Source organism: Macaca fascicularis, chromosome 1, assembly GCF_037993035.2.
Source record: "Macaca fascicularis isolate 582-1 chromosome 1, T2T-MFA8v1.1".
In the NCBI taxonomy this organism is placed as follows: domain Eukaryota; kingdom Metazoa; phylum Chordata; class Mammalia; order Primates; family Cercopithecidae; genus Macaca; species Macaca fascicularis.
This window is the reverse complement of record NC_088375.1, coordinates 17,383,493-17,404,217: the sequence shown is the minus strand read 5'-3', so window position 1 is coordinate 17,404,217 and position 20,725 is coordinate 17,383,493. Positions and strand designations below refer to the sequence as shown.

General features: G+C 46.2%; 1 protein-coding gene across 11 annotated transcripts in view; it reads left to right on the top strand.

Annotated features, from left to right (window-relative positions):
• Nucleotides 1-20,725, top strand: part of DISC1 (DISC1 scaffold protein) — a 401,778-nt gene that overhangs the window by 51,820 nt on the left and 329,233 nt on the right. For all 11 annotated transcript variants that reach the window (XR_012415484.1, XR_012415482.1, XM_065546177.1 and 8 more), the window contains exon 2: nt 15,030-16,009. Coding sequence is in view for 9 of the 11 variants with exons in the window: in XM_065546177.1 (XP_065402249.1) it covers nt 15,030-16,009 (980 nt within the window). In the remaining 2 variants the exon portion in view is untranslated. The remainder of the gene's footprint in view (nt 1-15,029; nt 16,010-20,725) is intronic.

Genomic DNA, 20,725 nt, shown 5'->3' with positions numbered 1-20,725 from the left:
GAAGATAAAACAGAAAAGCAAAACAAAACCAAACCCCCAAAAACCTAAGTCTGAAGCGGACCATTGAATAATATTACTTTAACTGATGAACAGATTTTCCTCCCACAAAGAAGGAAAAAGGGAGAAATTTCATAGCTCTTCTCTCTTTTTAAAGACTGTGCTGGAAAATTCCAAAATGTTATCGGAATAAAGGAATGACTTCAGGTGCTCAGAACAACTCGGGGAAAGAAACTAAAATTTATGGAGCATTTAACGTCACCTGGCACAAATTCAAAATGCGTTTTTTAAAGAACACACATTTCATGATTTTATTGTATTCTTACAACAGCCTTTCAGGGTATGGGATGATCCCCATTTTACAGATGAGCAAACTGAGACCTGGACAGGCTAAGTAACTTGTTAAGGATCGCCCAGATGGGAACTGACCGAATTAAAATCCAACACTTTGTGCCAGGTGCGGTGGCTCATGCCTGTAATCCCAGCGCTTTGGGAGGCCGAGGCAGGCGGATCACCTAAGATCAGGAGTTCGAGATCAGCCTGACCAACATGGCGAAACCCTATCTCTACTAATAATACAAAATTTAGCCAGACGTGGTGGCACATGACTGTAATCCCAGCTACTTGGGAGGCTGAGACAGGATGATCGCTTGAACCTGGGAGGTGGAGGTTGAGCCGAGAGCGTGCCATTGCACTCCAGCCTGGGCGACAAGAGCAAGACTCTGTCTCAAAGAAAAAAAAAAACAACCAAAAAAACAACACTTTGATTTGCTGTAAGACCCTCTCCGTGAATATTAAACTGGTAAACCTCATACATAATGATGAGATTAGTCATCTACAGAAGTAACTCAGGGCATGTCTGTAAACATCCTATTCTCCAAAGTGACTGCAGTGTAATCTCAGGAAGGCAAGACTGGAATGAGATCGTAAATAAAAAAATTGACATCTAATACATAGTATTGGTCGTGTTTGAAGAAAGACTGCTATCAGAGGGGGATGGTCAGCATGGAATTGTACACAGGAGGTCAAAGAGGACGAATGTGTTATTTATACCCAGCAGAACCCAGGGACGCATGGTGAGAAGCAACAGGAACTCTTCTGTCTGGTGGGCAGGTGGGCAGCTCCGTGTAGTGGAGACATTTGCTTCAACTATTATGGTTGACGTTAGCGGCCATAAGATCATCTATAGACTGAGAGAAGGCAGTGTGGACAAGTGCCTCAGGGCACAGGCTCTCTAGGGGAGCATGAGTTCATGTTCTCCAATCTTTCCAACTACCATGCATGGAAGATACTAAAATGAACTTTCCCCAGATGAGAAAACAGGCATGGTGAGGTTATACTTGGGCAAGTCAAAGAGGGGTAGAGATAGGTTTAAGCCCAGTCTAACTTCAGAACTCTCTTGACTACGTTGCTCTGTTTCTCTCTCTCTTTTTTTTTTTTTCTTGAGATGGAGTCTCACTCTGTCACCCAGGCTGGAGTGCAGTGGCGCGATCTTGGCTCACTGCAACCTCTGCCTCCCGGGTTCACGTCATTCTCCTGCCTTAGCCTCCCAAATAGCTGGGACTACAGGCACCCGCCACCATGCCTGGCTAATTTTTTGTATTTTTAGTAGAGACGGGGTTTCACCGTGTTAGCCAGGATGATCTCGATCTCCTGACCTCGTGATCCGCCCGCCTCGGCCTCCAAAGTGCTGGCAGTACAGGTGTGAGCCACCATGCCCGGCCACGTTGCTCTGTCTCTTAATAGTCTTGTCATTCCTGGGGTGCTGCCATTTATTTTCTTTTCTAATGCATAGCTGATTGTGAGGATGGGTTCACACGGGTGACTTGAATTCTAGGAGCCAGGCAATGTCACAGCTTCCTGGCCAGTTTGTGCCTGTTGGGAGGTTCCCCATCTTTGATGCCTTTGACTCTCAGTCCCTGAGGGACACTCACTTCCCTGGCAAGCACTGCCTTGGACTGCATGAGTGATTTTCTATTGCTTGGTTTCCGACTGGGCGGGCGCCTAGCTCCATGCTGGTCTGTGCCTGGCTGAGATATCTAAGAGCAGCTCATTGCCATATTCTGAATCCCAGCCCTCAGGGGAGCAGCCAGCACCTCCGCTTCCTGCCTCCTTTGGCAGATGGCCCTGATCTGAGAGTTTAAGTGGTATCTATCAGAGAGGAGTGATTGGTAGAGACAGTAGCACCTTATTTTAATAATTTAAAAATCATAAAATATGCCACTTTGGATACTAAAGCTTTTAAGAGGTATTTAATAAAAATGTTTAGTTGCTTTCCACAATGAGAAAACATTGTTATAACTAAAGCACACTTCAGATATTTAAGCATTAAAGCATCCCCGGAGACTTACTCTTAACAGTAAAATGTATTGCTTTGTTCAAGATGATTCTGTAGTGGAGAGGCATTACAGAGGCACGAAGAGACAAGAATTCTTTGTAATTACTGTGCACTGTTTGAATGTAAATGAGTGCTTGAAAACAGTTTGCTCTCTTAAACATCCTAAGTTTTCCCACTGTCGTCTTCCATAAGGTATTAATTGGTTTAAACAGCCTCTTTATTTGTAGGCAGCACAAAGGTTAACTTCAGTCCAGCCCTTGTCTAGTTATCATCAACTCCAAATGCTAATGCTGTTTGAATTCATCAGACAGAATTGAGCTTTCTGTATGTAGTCATGGCCTCTTAAAACTTGCAAGGCCGGGTGCAGTGGTTCATGCCTGCAATCCCAGTACTTTGGGAGGCCGAGGCAGGTAGATTACCTAAGGTCAGGAGTTTGAGATCAGCCTGGCCAACATGGGGAAACCTCGCCTCTACTAAAAATACAAAAATTAGCCGGGCATGGTGGTGCATGCCTGTAATCCCAGCTACTTGGGAGGCTGGGTCAGGAGAATTGCTTGAACCCGGGGGGTGGAGGCTGCAGTGAGCCAAGATCGTGCCACTGCACTCCAGCCTGGGCACCAGAGTGAGACTCTGTCAAAAAAAAAAAAAAAACCAAAAAAAAAAAAAACTTGGAAACTATATATAGTGTCTCTATATGAAAAAAGGCTAGAGAAATTTTATAAAAGAAGGGTCCTCAAGTATAGATAAAAGACAACTGTATTCTATTATAAATGTTTTCTTATATCTCAGACCCAGGTAAGTTACAGGTCACGTTCAGCACCTGCCCCTGTGCATATAGCAGCAGGTCGTTGTAACATCGGCTTGTTGAAAGTGTGGATCACTATAACATAGGAGTCGTGTTATGTTGGGTTTTTTTTTCCCCTCGCACCAGTGCACTACATTCCAATACTAACATGTGGAAAAAAATTACTGAATATCCCCTTGTTTTTTTAGTAAGGCCATAGAGCAGGACATTTGCAATTTTATAATGGTTTTATTTTTAAGGTCAGGCATTTAAAGTGGCACAAAGCTTTGATGTGGGCTTACATTCTGAGTATTATAAACATTTAGCACAAGGTAAGAACTTACTTAAAAGATACTCCAGCTTCCAGGGTGCTGTTTCTGTGTGAAATACTGAAAATTTGGGATCATTTTAAAATAAACACATGTCAAAGTTGGCATGCAAAATGGGGCATTTAGAAAGCCATGAAAATAAGCCCATGCATAAAATATGGCATTAAAAAGGTAACTGTGAACTTTACAGATGGACAAGCATGAAAGAAGCTATCTTTTGCTAGGGTGGATAGGAGAGTTTGCAGCTCTTTGCTGCAAAAAATAAGAGCAGAAACTTAAAGTTGTTTAGTTGTTTTGAAATAACAGCTACGCAGAGGGCTCCTTCTGGTTCATCCATATTTTATTAGGGCAGCAGTTAAAAAATTCATTAGAGACGCCCATCTGTAGCTAGCAGCACTCTTAAGGAGGGCTAGGGCTCAGATGGCGATCAGATTTTGGAGTAGTACTTTACACTAAAAGAAAAAGACAATTGTTTAGGAGAATTAATAGCACAGTGGAGAGAGGCTGCTTGATGCATTTCAAAGCATACCCTTCCACTTGGTTTATGAATCTTTTGCTACTGATTTCCTCAACCACCTGCTTTGGTTGGGAAAGAGAGATCCAGACATAACAAGGAAAGAAAAATTGGATCAGAGAGTTGAGACTGTATTGGTCAATGGAGAACATAGATCGAGTGTCTTTGTGATCCCGTGCTGGGCTCTTTGTGTGTGTGTGTGTGTGTGTGTGTGTAGATCATGTTGTTCCCCCAGAGAACTTCAGCAGTACAAAAAAAAGCTTGTGGTCAGAGCTGAGGCTGCCCTGGTTTACCTTGGCCTTGAACTCCACCTCCCTGGTGGTCAGGTCCAGGTGCCTTTGCCTCATCTTTATTTATGAATTGAAAATAACTCTAGTTATTGAATGGCAATGGAGGGGAAGAGACCTCTCCTCTACCCTCCTAGGTTCCCTAGCTGGGTCTATGAAATTTCTATTTTTCTTTTGAGAAAGAGTTTCACTCTTGTTGCCCAGGCTGGAATGCAACTGCACGATCTTGACTCACTACAACCTCCGCCTCCTGGGTTCAAGCGGTTCTCCTGCCCATCCCTCGATGTTGTAATTTCATCAGTCTTGGTTGTAATCTGGACCTCAGAATTTTTAAAAGATGCCGCCATGATTTTTTTTTTTTTTTTTTGAGACAGAGTGTTGCTCTGTTGCCCAGGCTGGAGTGCAATGGCATGACTGTGGCTCACTGCTGCCTTGCCTTCCCGGGATCAAGCTATCCTCCTGGGCACATCTGGGATGCATGTAATTTGCCTGTATTCTGTGACCAACCCCTCTGTGACCAACCCCTCTGTGACCAATCCCTCCTGGAATCCCAGTGTGGTTTCCTTGGGTGATTTCTGGTCATTTTTTTTTTTTTGCAAGCCCTCTTCTTCTTTCAGGATTTGCCTTCTTAGGCGACCTCATTTAACCCTCCTGGCTTTCCCACTTGCATGGCATGTGTTTCCAGCTCTCTTCCCTGTGGCCAGGTCCTGCCTTGGCCCTGTCCTCTGGGTCCCCACCTGTAAGCCACCCTGGGCCTGTTCTCATCCCGTCGTCTGCCTCATCCTCCACAGCTGCCACGCTGTCTGTACGCAAGTCCCAGTGGTTCTGAACTTCTTCAAGCTGGCTGCACTCAACGCTGCCTTTCACACTGTGCTTGCTGTTCCCTCCACCGGCAATGACCTCACCCTCCTTTTTGGCTTGGGAAGCCTCAGCCTTCCAGTTCGATTTCCTGGCCTCCTGCAGTGGAGTTGCTCACAGCCTGGTCTGCATCTGCTTGTTGACATGTCTGTCTTCCCCAGGGAGCCATGAGCTCCGTTGAGGACAGGGACCATGACTTTGAAAAATTAATAATTAATTTTTAGAGGCGGGGTCTTGCTAAGTTGCCCAGGCTGGAGTGCAGTGGCTATTCATAGGAGCAATCATAGCTCATTGCAACCTTGAACTCCTGGGCTCAAGTGATCCTCCCGGCTCAGTCTCCTGAGTAGCTGGGACTACAGGGGCATATATGCACCCAAGTTGAAAAAGTATTATCAAATATTTCACAGTTATGAAAATTGTATTTATATATAATTATGTGTTTAATATATAATTACACATAGGTTTTATATGTGCTGTTTGAAAATAATACAATCAGTTCCTGTGTAACCACCACTTAAGAAATGGAACGTTACCCTTGAATTACTTCATAATTGCATGAATTTTTTCCTATGTATTGTTTGAGAATAATACAGTAGGCACCTGTGTAAATACCAGCAGGCTTAAAAATGGAACATTGCCCTCGAGGTCCCTTGCACATCACGTCCTGTTCGCTGTTAAGACTGGTTTATCATTCTTTTGCTTTTGTTTATACTTTTAGCACGTATCTATCTCCTGTGCTGAAAGACTGTTCCAAGCAGAACAGTAATTCCAGTTTCAGTTATTCTGGGCTGAGACTGTAGACAATTAAATAAAAAGCCAGTTCAGTGTGGGATTCATCCCTTCCGACTGTGAGGCTGTTGTAAGGAAGTCGTGCCTGTGGGAATGCCACCTGGGCGTCAAACCTCTAGCCTTTGGGTGATGAGGAGGCTGACAGGAAAAACAGCGACAGAGCTTTGCCTCTGGTGGAACTCCTGGTGGCCTTCAGACCTGTTGGCATCTGTACCTGCAGTCCACTCAGCTTTCCAGATGACTGAAATGCCCCAACAGGGTAGAGTGGTTCGCTTCTCCAAGAAAGAGCAGCTGGTGAATAATCATGCCTAGGAAAACAATCTACCTTGCAAAGAGATGGATGGTATCTGTTGGTGAATGTGATGGCAGCAAGCCCAGTGCAAGATTCTGTGGCGATTCCTTGATTGACCTGCTCGGTTGGCAGATTTTGAAAGGGAGTGGGAAGGACTGCTTCACTTGCATAGAACTCTCCCTCTCTCTCGCTCCATCTTCATATCTATATCTACCTTTCTCTTTGTGTATATGTGTTTATAAATAATTCATACGTATAGTTGTGTATAGACATATACACATTTGGGTTTATATTTGTATACATTTTATATTAGTTAGTTTTCATGCTGCTGATGAAGATATGCCCAAGACTGGGAAGAAAAAGAGGCTTAATTGGACTTACAGTTCCACGTGGCTGGGGAGGCCTCAAAAGCATGGCAGGAGGCAAGAGGCACTTCTTTATTTTCTTTTATTGTATTTTATTTTTTTTGAGACAGAGTCTCATTCTCTTGCCCAGGCTGGAATGCAGTGGCATGATCTTGCCTCACTGCAACCTCTGCTTCCTAGGTTCAAGTGATTCTTCTGCCTCAGCCTCCCAAGTAGCTGCGACTACAGGTGTCTGCCACCACGCCCAGCTAGTTTTTATATTTTTAGTAGAGACGGAGTTTGACCATATTGGCCAGCCTGGTCTTGAACTCCTGACCTCGTGATCTGCCTGCCTCGGCCTCCCAAAGTGCTGGGATTACAGGCATAAGCCACAGCACCCAGCCTGGCAAAAGGCACTTCTAACCCAAAAGTCCACAATCCAAAGTCTCACCTGAGACAAGGCAAGTCCCTTCTACCCATGAGCCTGTAAAATCAAAAGCAAGTTAGTTACTTCCTAAATACAATCGGAGTACAAGTATTGGGTAAATACAGCTGTTCCAAATAGGAGAAATTGTCCAAAACAAAGGGGTTATAGGGCTCATGCAAATCTGAAATCCAGTGGGTGGTCAAAATTTAAAGCTCCAAAATGACCTCCAGGTCTCACATCCAGGTCACACTGATGCAAGAGGTGGGTTCCCATGGTCTTGGGAAGCTCCACCCCTGTGGCTTTGCAGGGTACAGCCTCCCTCCCAGATGCTTTCACGGGCTGGCACTGAGTGTCTGCAGCTTTTCCAGGTGGATAGTGCAAGCTGTCAGTGGATCTACCATCCCGGGGTCTGGAGGATGATGGCCCTCTTCTCCCAGCTCCACTAGGTGGTGCCCCAGTAGGGACTCTGTGTGGGGGCTCCAACCCCATATTTCCCTTCCTCTGCCCTAGCAGAGATTCTCCATGAGTGCCCCGCACCTGCAGCAAACTTCTGCCTGGGCATCCAGCCATTTCCATACGCGTTCTGAAATCTAGGTGGTGGTTCCCAAACTCCAATTCTTGACTTCTGTGCACTTGCAGGCTCAACACCAAGTGGAAGCTGCCAAGGCTTGGGGCTTGTACCCTCTGAAGCCATGGCCCAAGCTCTATGTTGGCCCCTTTCAGCCACAGCTGGATCAGTTGGGACACAGGGTACTAAGTCCCCATGCCCATAGCACAGGGACCCTGGGCCCAGCCCACAAAACCTTTTTCTCCTCCTGGGCCTCCAGGCCTGTGATGGGAGGAGCTGTTGTGAAGACATTTGACATGCCAAGGAGATGTCTTCCCCATTGTCCTGGGGCTTAACATTTGGCTCATTGTTACTCATGCAAATTTCTGCAGCTGGCTTGAATTTCTCCTCAGAAAATGGGTTTTTCTTTTCTGTCACATTGTCATGCTGCAAATTTTCTGAACTTTTATGCTCTGCTTCCCTCATATATCTGAATGCCTTTAACAGCACCCAGGTCACCTCTTGAATGCTTTGCTGCTTAGACATTTCTTCCGCCAGATACCCTAAATCATCCCTCTCAAGTTCAAAGTTCCACAGATCACTAGGGCAGGGGCAAAATGCTGCCAGTCTCTTCGCTAAAACATAACAAGAGTCACCTTTGCTCCAGTTCCCAACAAGTTCCTCATCTCCATCTGAGACCACCTCAGCCTGGACCTTATTGTTCCTGTCACTATCAGGCTTTTGGTCAAAGCCATTTAACAAGTCTCCAGGGAGTTCCAAACTTTCCCACATTTACCTGTCTTCTTCTGAGCCCTCCAAACTGTTCCAGCTTCTGCCTATTACCCAGTTCCAAAGTTGCTTCCACATTTTTGGGTATCTTTTCAGGAACACCCCAGTCTACTGGTACCAATTTCCTGTGTTAGTCCATTTTTATGCTGCTGATAATGACATACCTGAGACTGGGAAGAAAAAGAGGTTTAATTGGACTTACAGTTTCACATGCCTGGGGAGGCCTCAGAATCATGGAGGGAGGTGAAAGGCACTTCTTACATGGTGGTGGCAAGAGAAAGTGAGGAAGAAGCAAAAGCAGAAACCCCTGATAAACCCATCAGATCTCATGAGACTTATTCATTACCATGAGAACAGTATGGGGGAAACTGCCCCCGTCATTCCAGTGATCTCCCACTGGATCCCCTCCCACAACACATGGGAATTATGGGAGTACAATTCAAGGTGAGATTTGGGTGGGGACACAGCCAAACCATATAACATTTGTATTATTTTCATATCACACATGTGGGCCCCCCCAACAATGTTCCTTCATGCACATGGATGGTGTTGAAAACGCACTTTCTGTTAGACTTCCAATTTTAGGCCAAGCTTAGGCCAAGCTTAGGCCCAGGTTGTTGAATTAACAATGAATAAATCTAGAGAGACAGAAAGTAGAGTGGTGGTTACCAGGGACTGGGGCAGGGGGAAGTGGGGAGTTAATATTTAATGGGTGCCATGTTTCAGTTTGGGAAGGTGAAAAAGTTCTTCAGGTGCATGATGGTGACGATTGTACAACAATGTGAATGTACTTAATGCCACTGAATGATACATTGAAACATGGCAAAAATGGTAATTTTATGTTAGGTATATGTTACCACAATTAAAAGTAAAAAAAAATCATAGGGAAAATGCAATGGAAGCCTCAGGAAATGGTAGGGGAGGTCAATTCCAAACCCACATACATTCTAAAATGTCAGAAATGGTCAGTTAGCAAAGTAGGGATTAATTAGATTTTACACTTACCTGTTTTTGTTGACATTTCTGGGAATAAAGAGAGAAGAGTGTGATAATTCCTCTTCTATGTCAGTTCTAGAACCTTCTTTGTTCCTCACCCTGGTGCTTACATGAGTATGTACAAATGTGTGTGTGTGTGTGTGTGTGTGTGTGTATTTGCAAACATGGACAGTGGGTGGTGGATTTGCTACTCTATTTCTAGTATTTCTGTGCCACCTTATTAATAGGAGAGCTGTGGGATCAGGTCTCTGGATGTAAACCTGTCCTTCCTTAGTTCTTCTGAGTTCAAACTGAGTAACTCACAAAATGCGTCTGCATCAGGACTGACTTGTGGCATTCATTTTCTCAAAGGGCAAAAAACCTTTTGTTTCTGGTAGAAATGAAAGATGTGTTTGTGACGGCCCTCACTTCTTTTTCACCAGATGCAGCACCATTCTTCCCTTTAATCCCATGAGGTGGTTTTATGGGGTGGCACATAATTTGGAGCTCATGGAAGGCCTAAGAACCGTTAACCAACTGAGCTAACCAGGTTCCTTCATTAGTTTAATTTCAAATTGAATTCTCCTTCCTCCGTGATTGAAAAGTACATTCAATTCCTGTAACAGTTTTTGTGTGCCTGACTGACATCCCTTGCTAGATCATAAGCAGTTTGAGGGCAGGGATGGTGTCTTGTTCATGTCTGTACCCCATGTATCATCTAGTGTTCAATAAGGAATTGTTTTATGGAAATGGTTACATGATTAAATTGGAAATACAATACAGGTTGATTTATTCCACCCCCCGCTTGCCTTGCTCACTGGATGCTTATTACAGTGACCTGAAGGCACTTCAGAAGCCTTAAGTGCTCTCTGAATTATCGAAGGAAGATGGACTTCGGCTCAGTAGAGTGTTTGTGCTTAGTGCCTATTACTGGATTCTGATTCTTTGGAAACAAATTAATCCAGAGAGATATATTGTTTCTTTATGGTTCTGAATATTTGGTTAGCCTGAATGTATTAAGATCTTTTACCCCAACCGTGACAGATGGGATTAAAATTCCTTCCCTGAAAAGAATATATTCCTTTATGCTTCCACTATAAATTTATATGGAAATCATGTTTTGTAAAGTTGTGTTCTTCTCTTGCTATTTGGTGCATTCCCTGTAGCAGCCTTGAGGTCCCAGCATTTTTCCTTCAGGAGACCTTAGAATCATTGGGGTACAGGGCAGCCAAGTGACCTGCCCAAGCCTATGAGTCATTTTTCTTTTGTTTTTTTTTGTTTTTTGAGACAAGAGTCTTGCTCTGTCACCCAGGCTGGAGTGCAGTGGTGCGGGCTTGGCTCACTGCAACCTCTGTCTCCCAGGTTCCAGTGATTCTCCTGCCTCAGCCTCCTGAGTAGCTGGAATTACAGGCATTCACCGCCACACCAGGCTAATTTTTGTATTTTTAGTAGAGATGGGGCCTTGCCATGTTGCCCATGCTGGTCTCGAACTCCTGACCTCAAGTGATCCACCCACCTCAGCCTCCCAAAGTGCTGGGATTACAGGCATGAGCCACTGCTCCAGGATAAAAACTAAGTATCATGTTTTCTTAAACTGCATGTTTAAGATTTCATATTTAAAAATGAATATTGTCTGACCAATGTGTATTTTAATTTATTCTCTGATATACTGTAAACTAGGATTGTTTTAGGAATTATAAGGACCTCAGGAAACTTCTGTGTAGTATAAACTGGAAACAATTCATATCCACCACAGAAAATCACTAACAGTGCCGGGTGTTAACAATACGTAGGGGGGAATGAGTGATGGAGGGAATGAGTGATATGGACAATTGGTGAAGCCCTGTTAACTGGGCAATCAGGAGAAGGGAGCTGATGGGGAAGGGATTGGAAGCTGAAGGCTGGGAAGGATTTGGATAGATGAAGGGAGAGCATAGAGGGAGGGCTGGCAGGATTCTTGCCAATCCAGCTGGCTAATATTGGCTTGCCCCAATTTTCCTTCTAAGCTAGGTCAACATAAATTTCCAGGCATCCTATTTAGACTGTATATAGAGACCCATTGACATCTGGGTCTGTTCTAAGTTGCTGTCTTTCATTTTCCTCCAATCAGAGCTTGTTGGGTTGGATAAGGTGGAGATAGGGGTCATAGATTACCAGGGCAAGCAGGTCTGTGCTTCAGAGAGGAAGTAAGGCATGAGCACTTCCCTCTAGAATTGATCTGTTGCAGGACAAGAGGCCTTGAGGAGCAGAGAAAGCTGCGCCAGGGTCCCTTTCCCTGCTCAGTCGTTCGTTCCTGGGCTAGATGGGTGGAACGAGGCATCTCTGGGTTTCGCAGATCACAGAGGGTACAGCTTGTTTCCTAACTGGCTCTCAAAACCTGCCTGCACTCTGTGCGCTTTTCCTTTACCTTACCATACGTTGCTTCCTGCCCTCTTGAACCTCCTGCCAGAGCTGATTGCACTTAGGTGCTAGGAAGGAGTATTTATCTCCAAGGTCTGAATGCATCCTAATCCTTATTGAACTGCAAGGTGTGATGGCAAGACTTGGATATGTAAGTGAGAATTGATTTTGGTCACAGGGGATGTCATAAATTTCCTCAAAAAATAAAAGTAAAAAAAGAGGACAAAGGAGTGAGAAAAAAATGGCCTTTCGTTATGGGAAACTGGGAGTTTTTCCTACAGATTTCATTCCTGCCTTATATGGGTTTCCTGGAATTCTTCTAGAAGATTCCAGCAGTGCCCTCTGGATCTGCCCTCTGCCCCCTCAGGGTTAGGATTCATAGTATGTGACAGTCTTTGCTATTCCGCCACCTTCTGGGAAGGCCAATGGCCAGGGGATGGTTTGCATGAGCCCTCAGCAGGGTGCAGAAGCCAGGTGATCCCCGTATCTCATTCCCACGTTTGGTAAACACCTCTCTTATGTTTGCCCTCCTGGGCTTGTTGCTCCTGGTCCCCAGCTCATCACAGCTTCCCAGGGCCCCAGTAGAAACAAGGGTTCGCATTGGGTAACCTCACTGTGCTGCAGCTGGAACCTGGCTTTCAGGACTTCAGGACCTTTGGTTGAGTGGTTTTAGAAAAGGTTACTCAGGGGCTGGGCGCGGTGGCTGTGGCTCACAACTGTAATCCCAGCGCTTTGGGAGGCCTAGGCAGGTGGACCCCCTGAGATCAGGAGTTCAAGACCAGCCTGGCCAATATGGTGAAACCCCCTCTCTACTAAAAATACAAAAATTAGCTGGGTGTGGTGGCGGGCACCCGCAATTCCAGCTACTTGGGAGGCTGAGGCAGGAGAATCACTTGAACCTGGGAGCAGTGAGCCGAGATCATGCCACTGCACTCCAGCCTGGGCAACAAGAGTGAGACTGTCTCAAAAAGAAAAAAAAAAGAAAAAAGAGAAAAAGAAAAGGCTACTCAGACTGAAGTGCCCTCAGGCCTTTGAAAAGAAATGAAATTTCAAACAAATAATTTTCTACTTAGCCTGTTTCTTTTAACTCCAGAAGGGTTATCTGCATGACTGGTACTTACATAAAAAAATAGTTAAAAGTCTTTTTAAACTACAGACAATATAGGTTTCACCTGGACTCATTTTTCAAGATACGAAATTGTTGGATTGTTTTCCTTTGGTAATTGAAGCCCGAATTCAATGTTGTCTCTAACGTACTTTCAGATTCTTTGCCCTCTGGAGAACGTTTTGCCCACTTTGCAGGGGTTATGAGCGAGTGTCCCTGAGGGTCTCTCTCTGCCCCCTCCCAACGCCCGGCCGCCCTGTTCCGACTGCTCCCCCTGCCGGTCGGATCCGGACACTGCAGGGAGCCTCATGTCCTCGGATGATGGATTCCTTCTGTACCTCTCATCATGTCCTTTTCTACTGGCTTCAACTCGCATGTCCTCTGTCTTCAAGAAAGAAAGAAAAAAATGAAATATTTCTTTTGCCTTCCTGTCATTTTACGCTGTCGCCCTAACTGATATACTTGGAGGCAAAGGGAATTGAAAGGGCGTGTACTTTGGAACCAGACAAGCCTCAGTTCAAGTCCGGGCTTTGGGAAACCATGATCCGGGAGTTCTGGGGCAAAGTAAGGCTTTCTGAGCTTTAGCTGTATTATTTGTAAAATGGGAATAGTACCGATCTCCTAGAGTTATAGTGTTAAATGCCTCCCTTCCTTTCTTTACTCTGACTTCCTCCACCACCACCTCATGGTCCCTGATTCCTTTCCTCCCTTCCCTGCAAGCTTCCGAATTCTGTGTGCCCCGGGCAGCATTGGCCCTTCTGGGGCTCCCTGCAGTTGGCAAGAGCAAGTCACTGTGTGAGCAAGTCTTGGGCTCTGTTATCTTCAGATGCTCAAGTCAGGAAATAGAGGGCTGGAGGTCATTGTGCTCATTTTCCCAGAGATTATCAGTGCCAACTCCACCCCTTTTAGGAGCTGACATGTGCCATGATCGTAGCTCAGTGGGATCTTTAATGCCTACTGATCTCGGCTTAACAGGACAAAGATTCCAAGACCACGTCTGTTCTGGGAAGCAAAGCAGGATGTGTGGGCCTGGAGTGAAGCTTTGTTCCACTTCTTGCCATAGGCCATGGTATGAGTACAGCTGTGTCCAGTGCTGCCTGGTTTTACTTTCATGCCTGATTTGCAATGTGGCAGGGTCCTGAGATGAGGGAGCTCTGTGTGGGCCAGTAGAGTCATGAGACTTTGGCCTGGTCACTTGGCTACTTGCAGGGGATTCTGGAAAGGCAAGTTCTCTGAATCTCAGTTGCCTTCAATATAAAAGGAAAGCTATAGTTTCTGGCCTGATTGATTCACATGATTTTGGGAGGGAGTGAATGAAATTAATGTAAATTAAAAACACATTATGAGTAGCAAAATGCTATGCAATCTAAAAATGACATTTTAATAACTCTTATCATATGTGCCAGACATTGTTCTAAGCTGTCTACAAATAGTAACTCATTTAGTTGAAAGCTCACAACCACCTTATGAGAGAGCTGTTAATATCACCACTTTACTGATGGGGAAACTGAGGCACAGAGCGGTTAAGTAACTTTGTGGAAGGTCACACAACCAGCAAGTGGTACAGTCAGGGTTTGAACCAGGCAATGAGGAATCAGCATTTGTTATTGTTCCTATTCCTATAGCCTAGCTGGAAGGGGAATGCAGTGCTGGTTTGGAGAACACATCAAGCAGGCCTCCTGTCATTCACTGAGTGAGATGAGATGATGGCCATACATTGCAGCACAGCCAGCTATCCATGGGTCTGCAGCAACAGATCAGTCTTGCAGGGACATGGATAGCCCCGCTAGTGAACATTCACATGTTGTTCAATGAATAGCTAGAGTAAATGGTTGGATCTCATTTAGGGGCATGCTCTGGCATCCCACTTTCACGTCATTTGCTTTCCAGGCCCACTCCAGGATGAGAGTACTGATGTGCCATAAAAGACCAACAGGCAAGATGTTGGAGGGTTCAGGAGCCACCAAAGTTGTGTTCATGCTGACCTGTGGGCATAGCATACAGCAGTGCCAGTTGCTCTGCTAAACCCAGGAGCTGAGATGCTGTGTTGATTTCTACATGTTCCAGGCAAACACTTCCTGAGGATTGTTGGGATTTTCATAACGGATTGGCCCCAGGACCATTGAGCCAGCATGTATCTTTGACAGGTGTACCGAGAGATGACCTTTAAACCTAGGGATGTGCTCCAGATGCAGTTCCAGCTGGGCCAGTAAGAACTGCACGTTTATAGTGCTGTTTTCTCTTTCCTTCCCAGGCGGCCGGGATTGCTTACCACCTGCAGCGTGCTTTCGGAGGCGGCGGCTGGCACGGAGGCCGGGCTACATGAGAAGCTCGACAGGGCCTGGGATCGGGTTCCTTTCCCCAGCAGTGGGCACACTGTTCCGGGTCCCAGGAGGGGTGCCTGGCGAGGAGTCCCACCACTTGGAGTCCAAGACCAGAGAGTGTGGCCTTGACCTGGGAGGCCTCTTGGTTGGGAGCCCTGTTTCCAAGAGCGCAGCAGCCCCTGCTGTGACCTCTGTGAGAGGAACCTCGGCACACTTTGGGATTCAGCTCAGAGGTGGCACCAGATTGCCTGACAGGCTTAGCAGGCTGTGTGGCCCTGGGAATGCTGGGTGGCAGCAAGAGTTTGCAGCCATGGACAGTTCTGAGACCTTGGACACCAGCTGGGAGGCAGCCTGCAGTGATGGAGCAAGGTGTGTCCAGGCAGCAGGCTCTGTGCCATCAGCAGAGTTGAGTAGCAATAGCTGCAACCCTGGCTGTGGCCTTGAGGACCCCCCAACCCCTCCTGGCTCTCACAGTGCCTTTGCCTCAAGCTTTAGCTTTATTCGGCTCTCGCTTGGCTCTGCCGGGGAACGTGGAGAAGCAGAAGGCTGCCCACCATCCAGAGAGGCCGAGTCCCCTTGCCAGAGCCCCCAGGAGATGGGAGCCAAAGCTGCCAGCTTGGACGGGCCTCATAAGGACCCTCGATGTCTCTCTCGGCCCTTCAGTCTCTTGGCTACACAGGTCTCAGAGGACTTGGCCCAGGCCGCCGGGAACAGCTCCAGGCCAGAGTGTGAGATGCATTCTTTACCGGACATGGACTCTGGTTCCTCCAGTTCTCTGGATCCCTCACTGGCTGGCTGTGGTGGTGATGGGAGCAGCGGATCGGAGGATGCCCACTCTTGGGACACCCTGCTCAGGAAATGGGAGCCAGTGCTGCGGGACTGCCTGCTGAGAAACCGGAGGCAGGTGGAGGTCAGTGTCTCCTCCACCTCTGCAGCCCGAGATTGTCGTGAGCTCAGATTAGCACTGGGCAGATGGCAGAAAGTGAGGGGTTCTGGGCTCAACTGCTATCCTCCTAAAAGCTGCAGCAGCTCCTTTTGGAGCTGGCTGAACAAGGATGTTGCTACACTTCTGTCTCTTTGAATTGGACACAGATCTACCCTCCCTTTTGTCTTCTCTGTCACGTAGGTGCTCAGATTTGCTCTCCATTGGGCCGCAGGCTCCTCCACAGGCCCTGGCCTAGGTGAGACGTGGTTAACTCAGCTCAGCTCTGCTTTGAGACAGGAAACTGGGGGCAGGGGAGATTGAGCTGGATGATGTTTAGAAGGGGTTGAGAGATACAAAAATGGGGATGCCCTGTATCAGGGCGATCCTGCTCTTCATCCACTTCACTCATTCCCTTCCATCCTGCTGCAGTGACTGCTGCCTTCCATAGGATCAGGAGACTTCGCTTCTGGTCATTGAACCTCTCCGGCTCTCAGTTTCCGTATTTAGAGATAACACCAACTCATAGGATTGTTCTAAGGCTCAAATGAGAATGTAGCTGCTTTGGAAATAAGGACAAACTGGAGACATCTAAGGCCCAGCCTTATGATGTTGCTGTCTATCCAGTTATCTGAGAGGTGGGTATAGCCAGAAGTAGGCAGGGTTCCTCTACCCACAAAAATTCCCAGAGAAGCCCAGGTAGAGATGCTCTGTGGCTGATCTATTGCCAGACTGTGTTTTAATCCTGGTGGGTGTACATATGTGTGTTTGTGTGTGTGTGTGTGCACATAGAGGTGTGCATGTGTGTGCTTGTATGTGTTTGCATGTGCATGTGTATGTGTGTGCATGTGCGTGTGTTTGTGCATGCGTGTGTGAGTGTATTTGTGGGTGTGCTCATGTGTTTGTGTGTGTGCGCATATACGTGTGCATGTGTGTGCGTGTGTGTATGTGTGTCTGCATGTTTGTGCTGTGTGTGCATGTTTGTGCATGCGTGTGTGAGTGTATGTATTTGTGGGTGTGTGTGCACTCGTGTTTGTGTGTGCATATAGGTGTGTGTGTGTGCGTGTGTGCATATAGGTATGCATGTGTGTGCGTGTGTGTATGTGTGTGCATGTTTGTGCTGTGTGTGTGTATGTGTGTGTGCATGTTTGTGCTGTGTGTGCATGTGTGTGTATGCATGCGTGTGTGAGTATGTATTTGTGGGTGTGTGTGCACTCGCATGTGTGTGGGGATGTGTTCATGTGAGTAGGGAAGTGGAGCACCCACTCATCAGGCATTTGGGAGGAGAATCTGCAGAAGCTCATGCTCATTCCCCGAAAGAGCATCTACCTTCCGTTCTTTATCTGCAGTCTGGTGTTCCTAGCCCTGTCCCTGTTTGCCCTTTTTCAGCCCTCAGGGACCTCAGCCCAGCCCTCTGATTTATTATGCAGAGAGGGATTGAGGCCAGAGCAGAGATGCAGGCTGGTATTCTGGGTGATGTGTGGAGTCTTCCAGTTAGTCATTGCCTAAACCAATGCCCTTGTCTTTCCCCCAAACCCATTCTGAAGGGCCTCCAATATTGGTTGATTCGAATGCATAGAATCTATCCAGTTTCTTAGGCCAGAAACCACAACCATCTTCCACACCTCCCTCTCCCTCGTTCCACATCTGGCCGGCCTCCAAGCCCTCTCAGTCCTACTGCTCATCTGTCTCTCACCACCATGGCCGCTGCCCTGACTCAGATCCTTGTTATCTTTCACCTGGGTTTAGCAAGAGGGTCTACCTTCCTGCGGTGTTTCTCTTCTCCAGTTAATTAAACTAAATGTGATCGTATGTGCAAAGTGCTTCAGACAGGACCTAGCTCCTAGCAAGTACCCAGAAATTGCCCATAGTCATCATTAGAGAAATAGCTCCTATTTAGAGAGTTTGAGTCAAAAGCTAATGAAGCTCTCCCTTCTGCCCATAGCTCAAATTAAATTCCTATCTTCTCTCAAATGGTAGAATCTGGATACACTTTTTCTGTAGTGTAAGTATTGTTGTCTATGGCAGTCCCACACCTGGGCAGGGAAAAACATGGCACTATCTTCAGTTACACTCGTGTACTGCATAATGACATTTTGGTCAATGACGGATCACATATATGATGTGACAGTGGTCCTATGAGATTATCATACAGTGTTTTTGTTGTACCCTTTCTACGTTCAGATATGTTTAGATACACCAATACCTTACCATTGTGTTACACTTGCCTGCAGTATTCAGTACAGTCACAGGCTGCACAGGTTTGTAGCCCAGGAGCAATAGACTCTTCCCTCTAGCCTAGGTGTGAAATGGGCTACACCATCCAGATTTGTGTAAGCACAATCTACGATGTTCACCCAGTGATGAAGTCACCTAATAATGCTTTTCTCAGAATGCATCCCTGTCATTAAGTGACGCAAGGCCGTACTTGAGTATCTGTTGTGTGGGAGAGGAATTAACTGAGTAGTGGGAATGACGAAAATAACTCAGCCCAGGGCACAGGACTTACAGGAAGGCAGAGTTTGCCTCAATAGGAGGAAGAACCTCTTGACAGTGGGAACTGTCTTGATGGGGCGGGCTGCTCAGGGACTTGTTTTCCCATGGTGCTTACGCAGAGGCCCCAGACTGCTCACTGGGGTTGTGGCTGAGGCCCTCGGGACGGGGCGGAAGGTCGGGTGAAGGATCTCCAAAGAGATCCTTTGAAAGAGTAGGATTTCTAGTGTTTGGGGGCCTTTTTGATATTATATTCTAATTCCTTAACCTCCTCTCCCTTCTACTTAAGTAAAAATGGGAATCTCAGGAATTTTAAGTTTCAGCTTCTTCTAAAAGATGCTTGATCCTCAGTATTCATGGATTCTATATGTGTGAATTTGTCTACTTGCTAAAATTTCTTGTTAACTCCAAAATCAATACTCACGGCACCTTTATGGTCATTTTTCATTTTTATTTTATTTTTTAAGAGATGGGGTCTCTGTCCTCTAGGCTGGGGTGCAGTGGTGTCATCATAACTCTCTGTAACCTTGAACTCCTGGGCTCAGGCGATTCTCTTGCCTCAGCCTCCCTAGTGGCTGGGACTACAGGCGTGTGCCACCATGCCTGGCTATTTTTTTTTTTTTTGGGGGGTAGAGATGAGGGTCTCACCATGTTGCCCAGACTGGTCTTGAAGTCCTGGCCTCAAGCGATCCTCCTGCCTCAGCCTCCAAGGTACTGGGATCACAGTCATGAGCCACCATGCCTGCTGGTAATTTTGAACCTGCACAGAGTGGCAAAAAATTTGGGTCACCTGATGTACACCCTTTCTACTTAGGTCAAACAAGGTCAGACCAGATGACATTCTACCTTCTCTCTCATACTACAAACTAGTACCCTTTTTGTGGTCTATTTAATGCCATCTTTTTTAACATTTTTGTGCTCTTTATTGGTGAGTTCACCATTGCAAATGCCCCCCAAGCATAGTACTAATGCCATCTAATGCTCCTAAGCATGAGAAGGCTGTGATGGGCCTGATGGAGAAGATATGGGTGCTCCAGAAACTTCATTCAGGCGTGAGTTAGAGTGCTGTTGGCCAGAGTACAATGTTTATGGATCATTAATACATATTAAATAAATTGTTTTTAAACAGAAACACACGTAGAACAAGGTTACTTGTTGATTGATTGAGGAAAGTATTGTGACCAGGGGCTCACGGGAAGCTACCCTGTATTTCCTCCTAGGAGCAATGCTTCATTATTCCCTAATTCAGTATTTACAGAAACTTTACAGAACGTAACTACAGTACTGTGAATAAGGAGAATCAACTGTGTATATTTTATGCTGTTTAGAAATCGCTGCTTAGCGAGATTTCCAGAGGTTGTGTGGGACTGAGAGGATAGTAATAAAGGCAGTTGGTGATCAGGCATGCAGAGGAGGGGAAGTGGAGTGGGCCCTACAAGGTAGGCTCCACCTAAGGCCGTGGAAACTGGTGAAAAAGGAAGGACTGTGCCTGCAGGGCATTATAGGACATTCCACAGGCAGGGTTGTGGTACCGTGCAAGACATGGCCACTGGGGCTGTGCTTCCAGCAAAGATGGGTATTCAGACATATCCCAGGGCAGTCCATTCAAGGCCTTATAGAGATCACTGGACAAGGTGGGCATCGTGGGGTGGGCTTTGGCTGTAAATGAATTTTTTTCTCTGTCCCTGTTTCCTGCATTTCTTCAGCTTCTGTTCAAATAAATGTTTAACGATACCATCATTTGGGTGTGGTGATGGTAATGCTATAGCTTTATGTGGCCTTCAAACATTCACAGAGCCTTTCTTCTCTCCCTGATACACGGGACTAAGTTACTGGCAAATTTTGCAGTTGTAATATAGAGCAATTCAAGGACAAAGGGGTTAATATGATTATTCATTCATTCTTTCATTCATTCAGAAAGCATTTATCAATGACAACTAGTACAATGCCTTATGCTAGGCTTTGGAGGTTGTGTTAGTTAGGATAGGCTGGTAACAGACACTACGTTACAGGCTCAACACAACAAAATTGTGTTTCTTGCATATGCTTCGTGTTCCACAGAGGTTTTAGGGGGGGCTCTGCTCCATAGAGTCACTCAAGAACCCAGCCTGCACCATCTGAACATGTGACCCCCTTAGTCACAGTCATGAGGAAGAGAATGTCAGGGAGTCCTACAAGAGCCATCAAATGCTTCAGCATAGAAGTAACCCC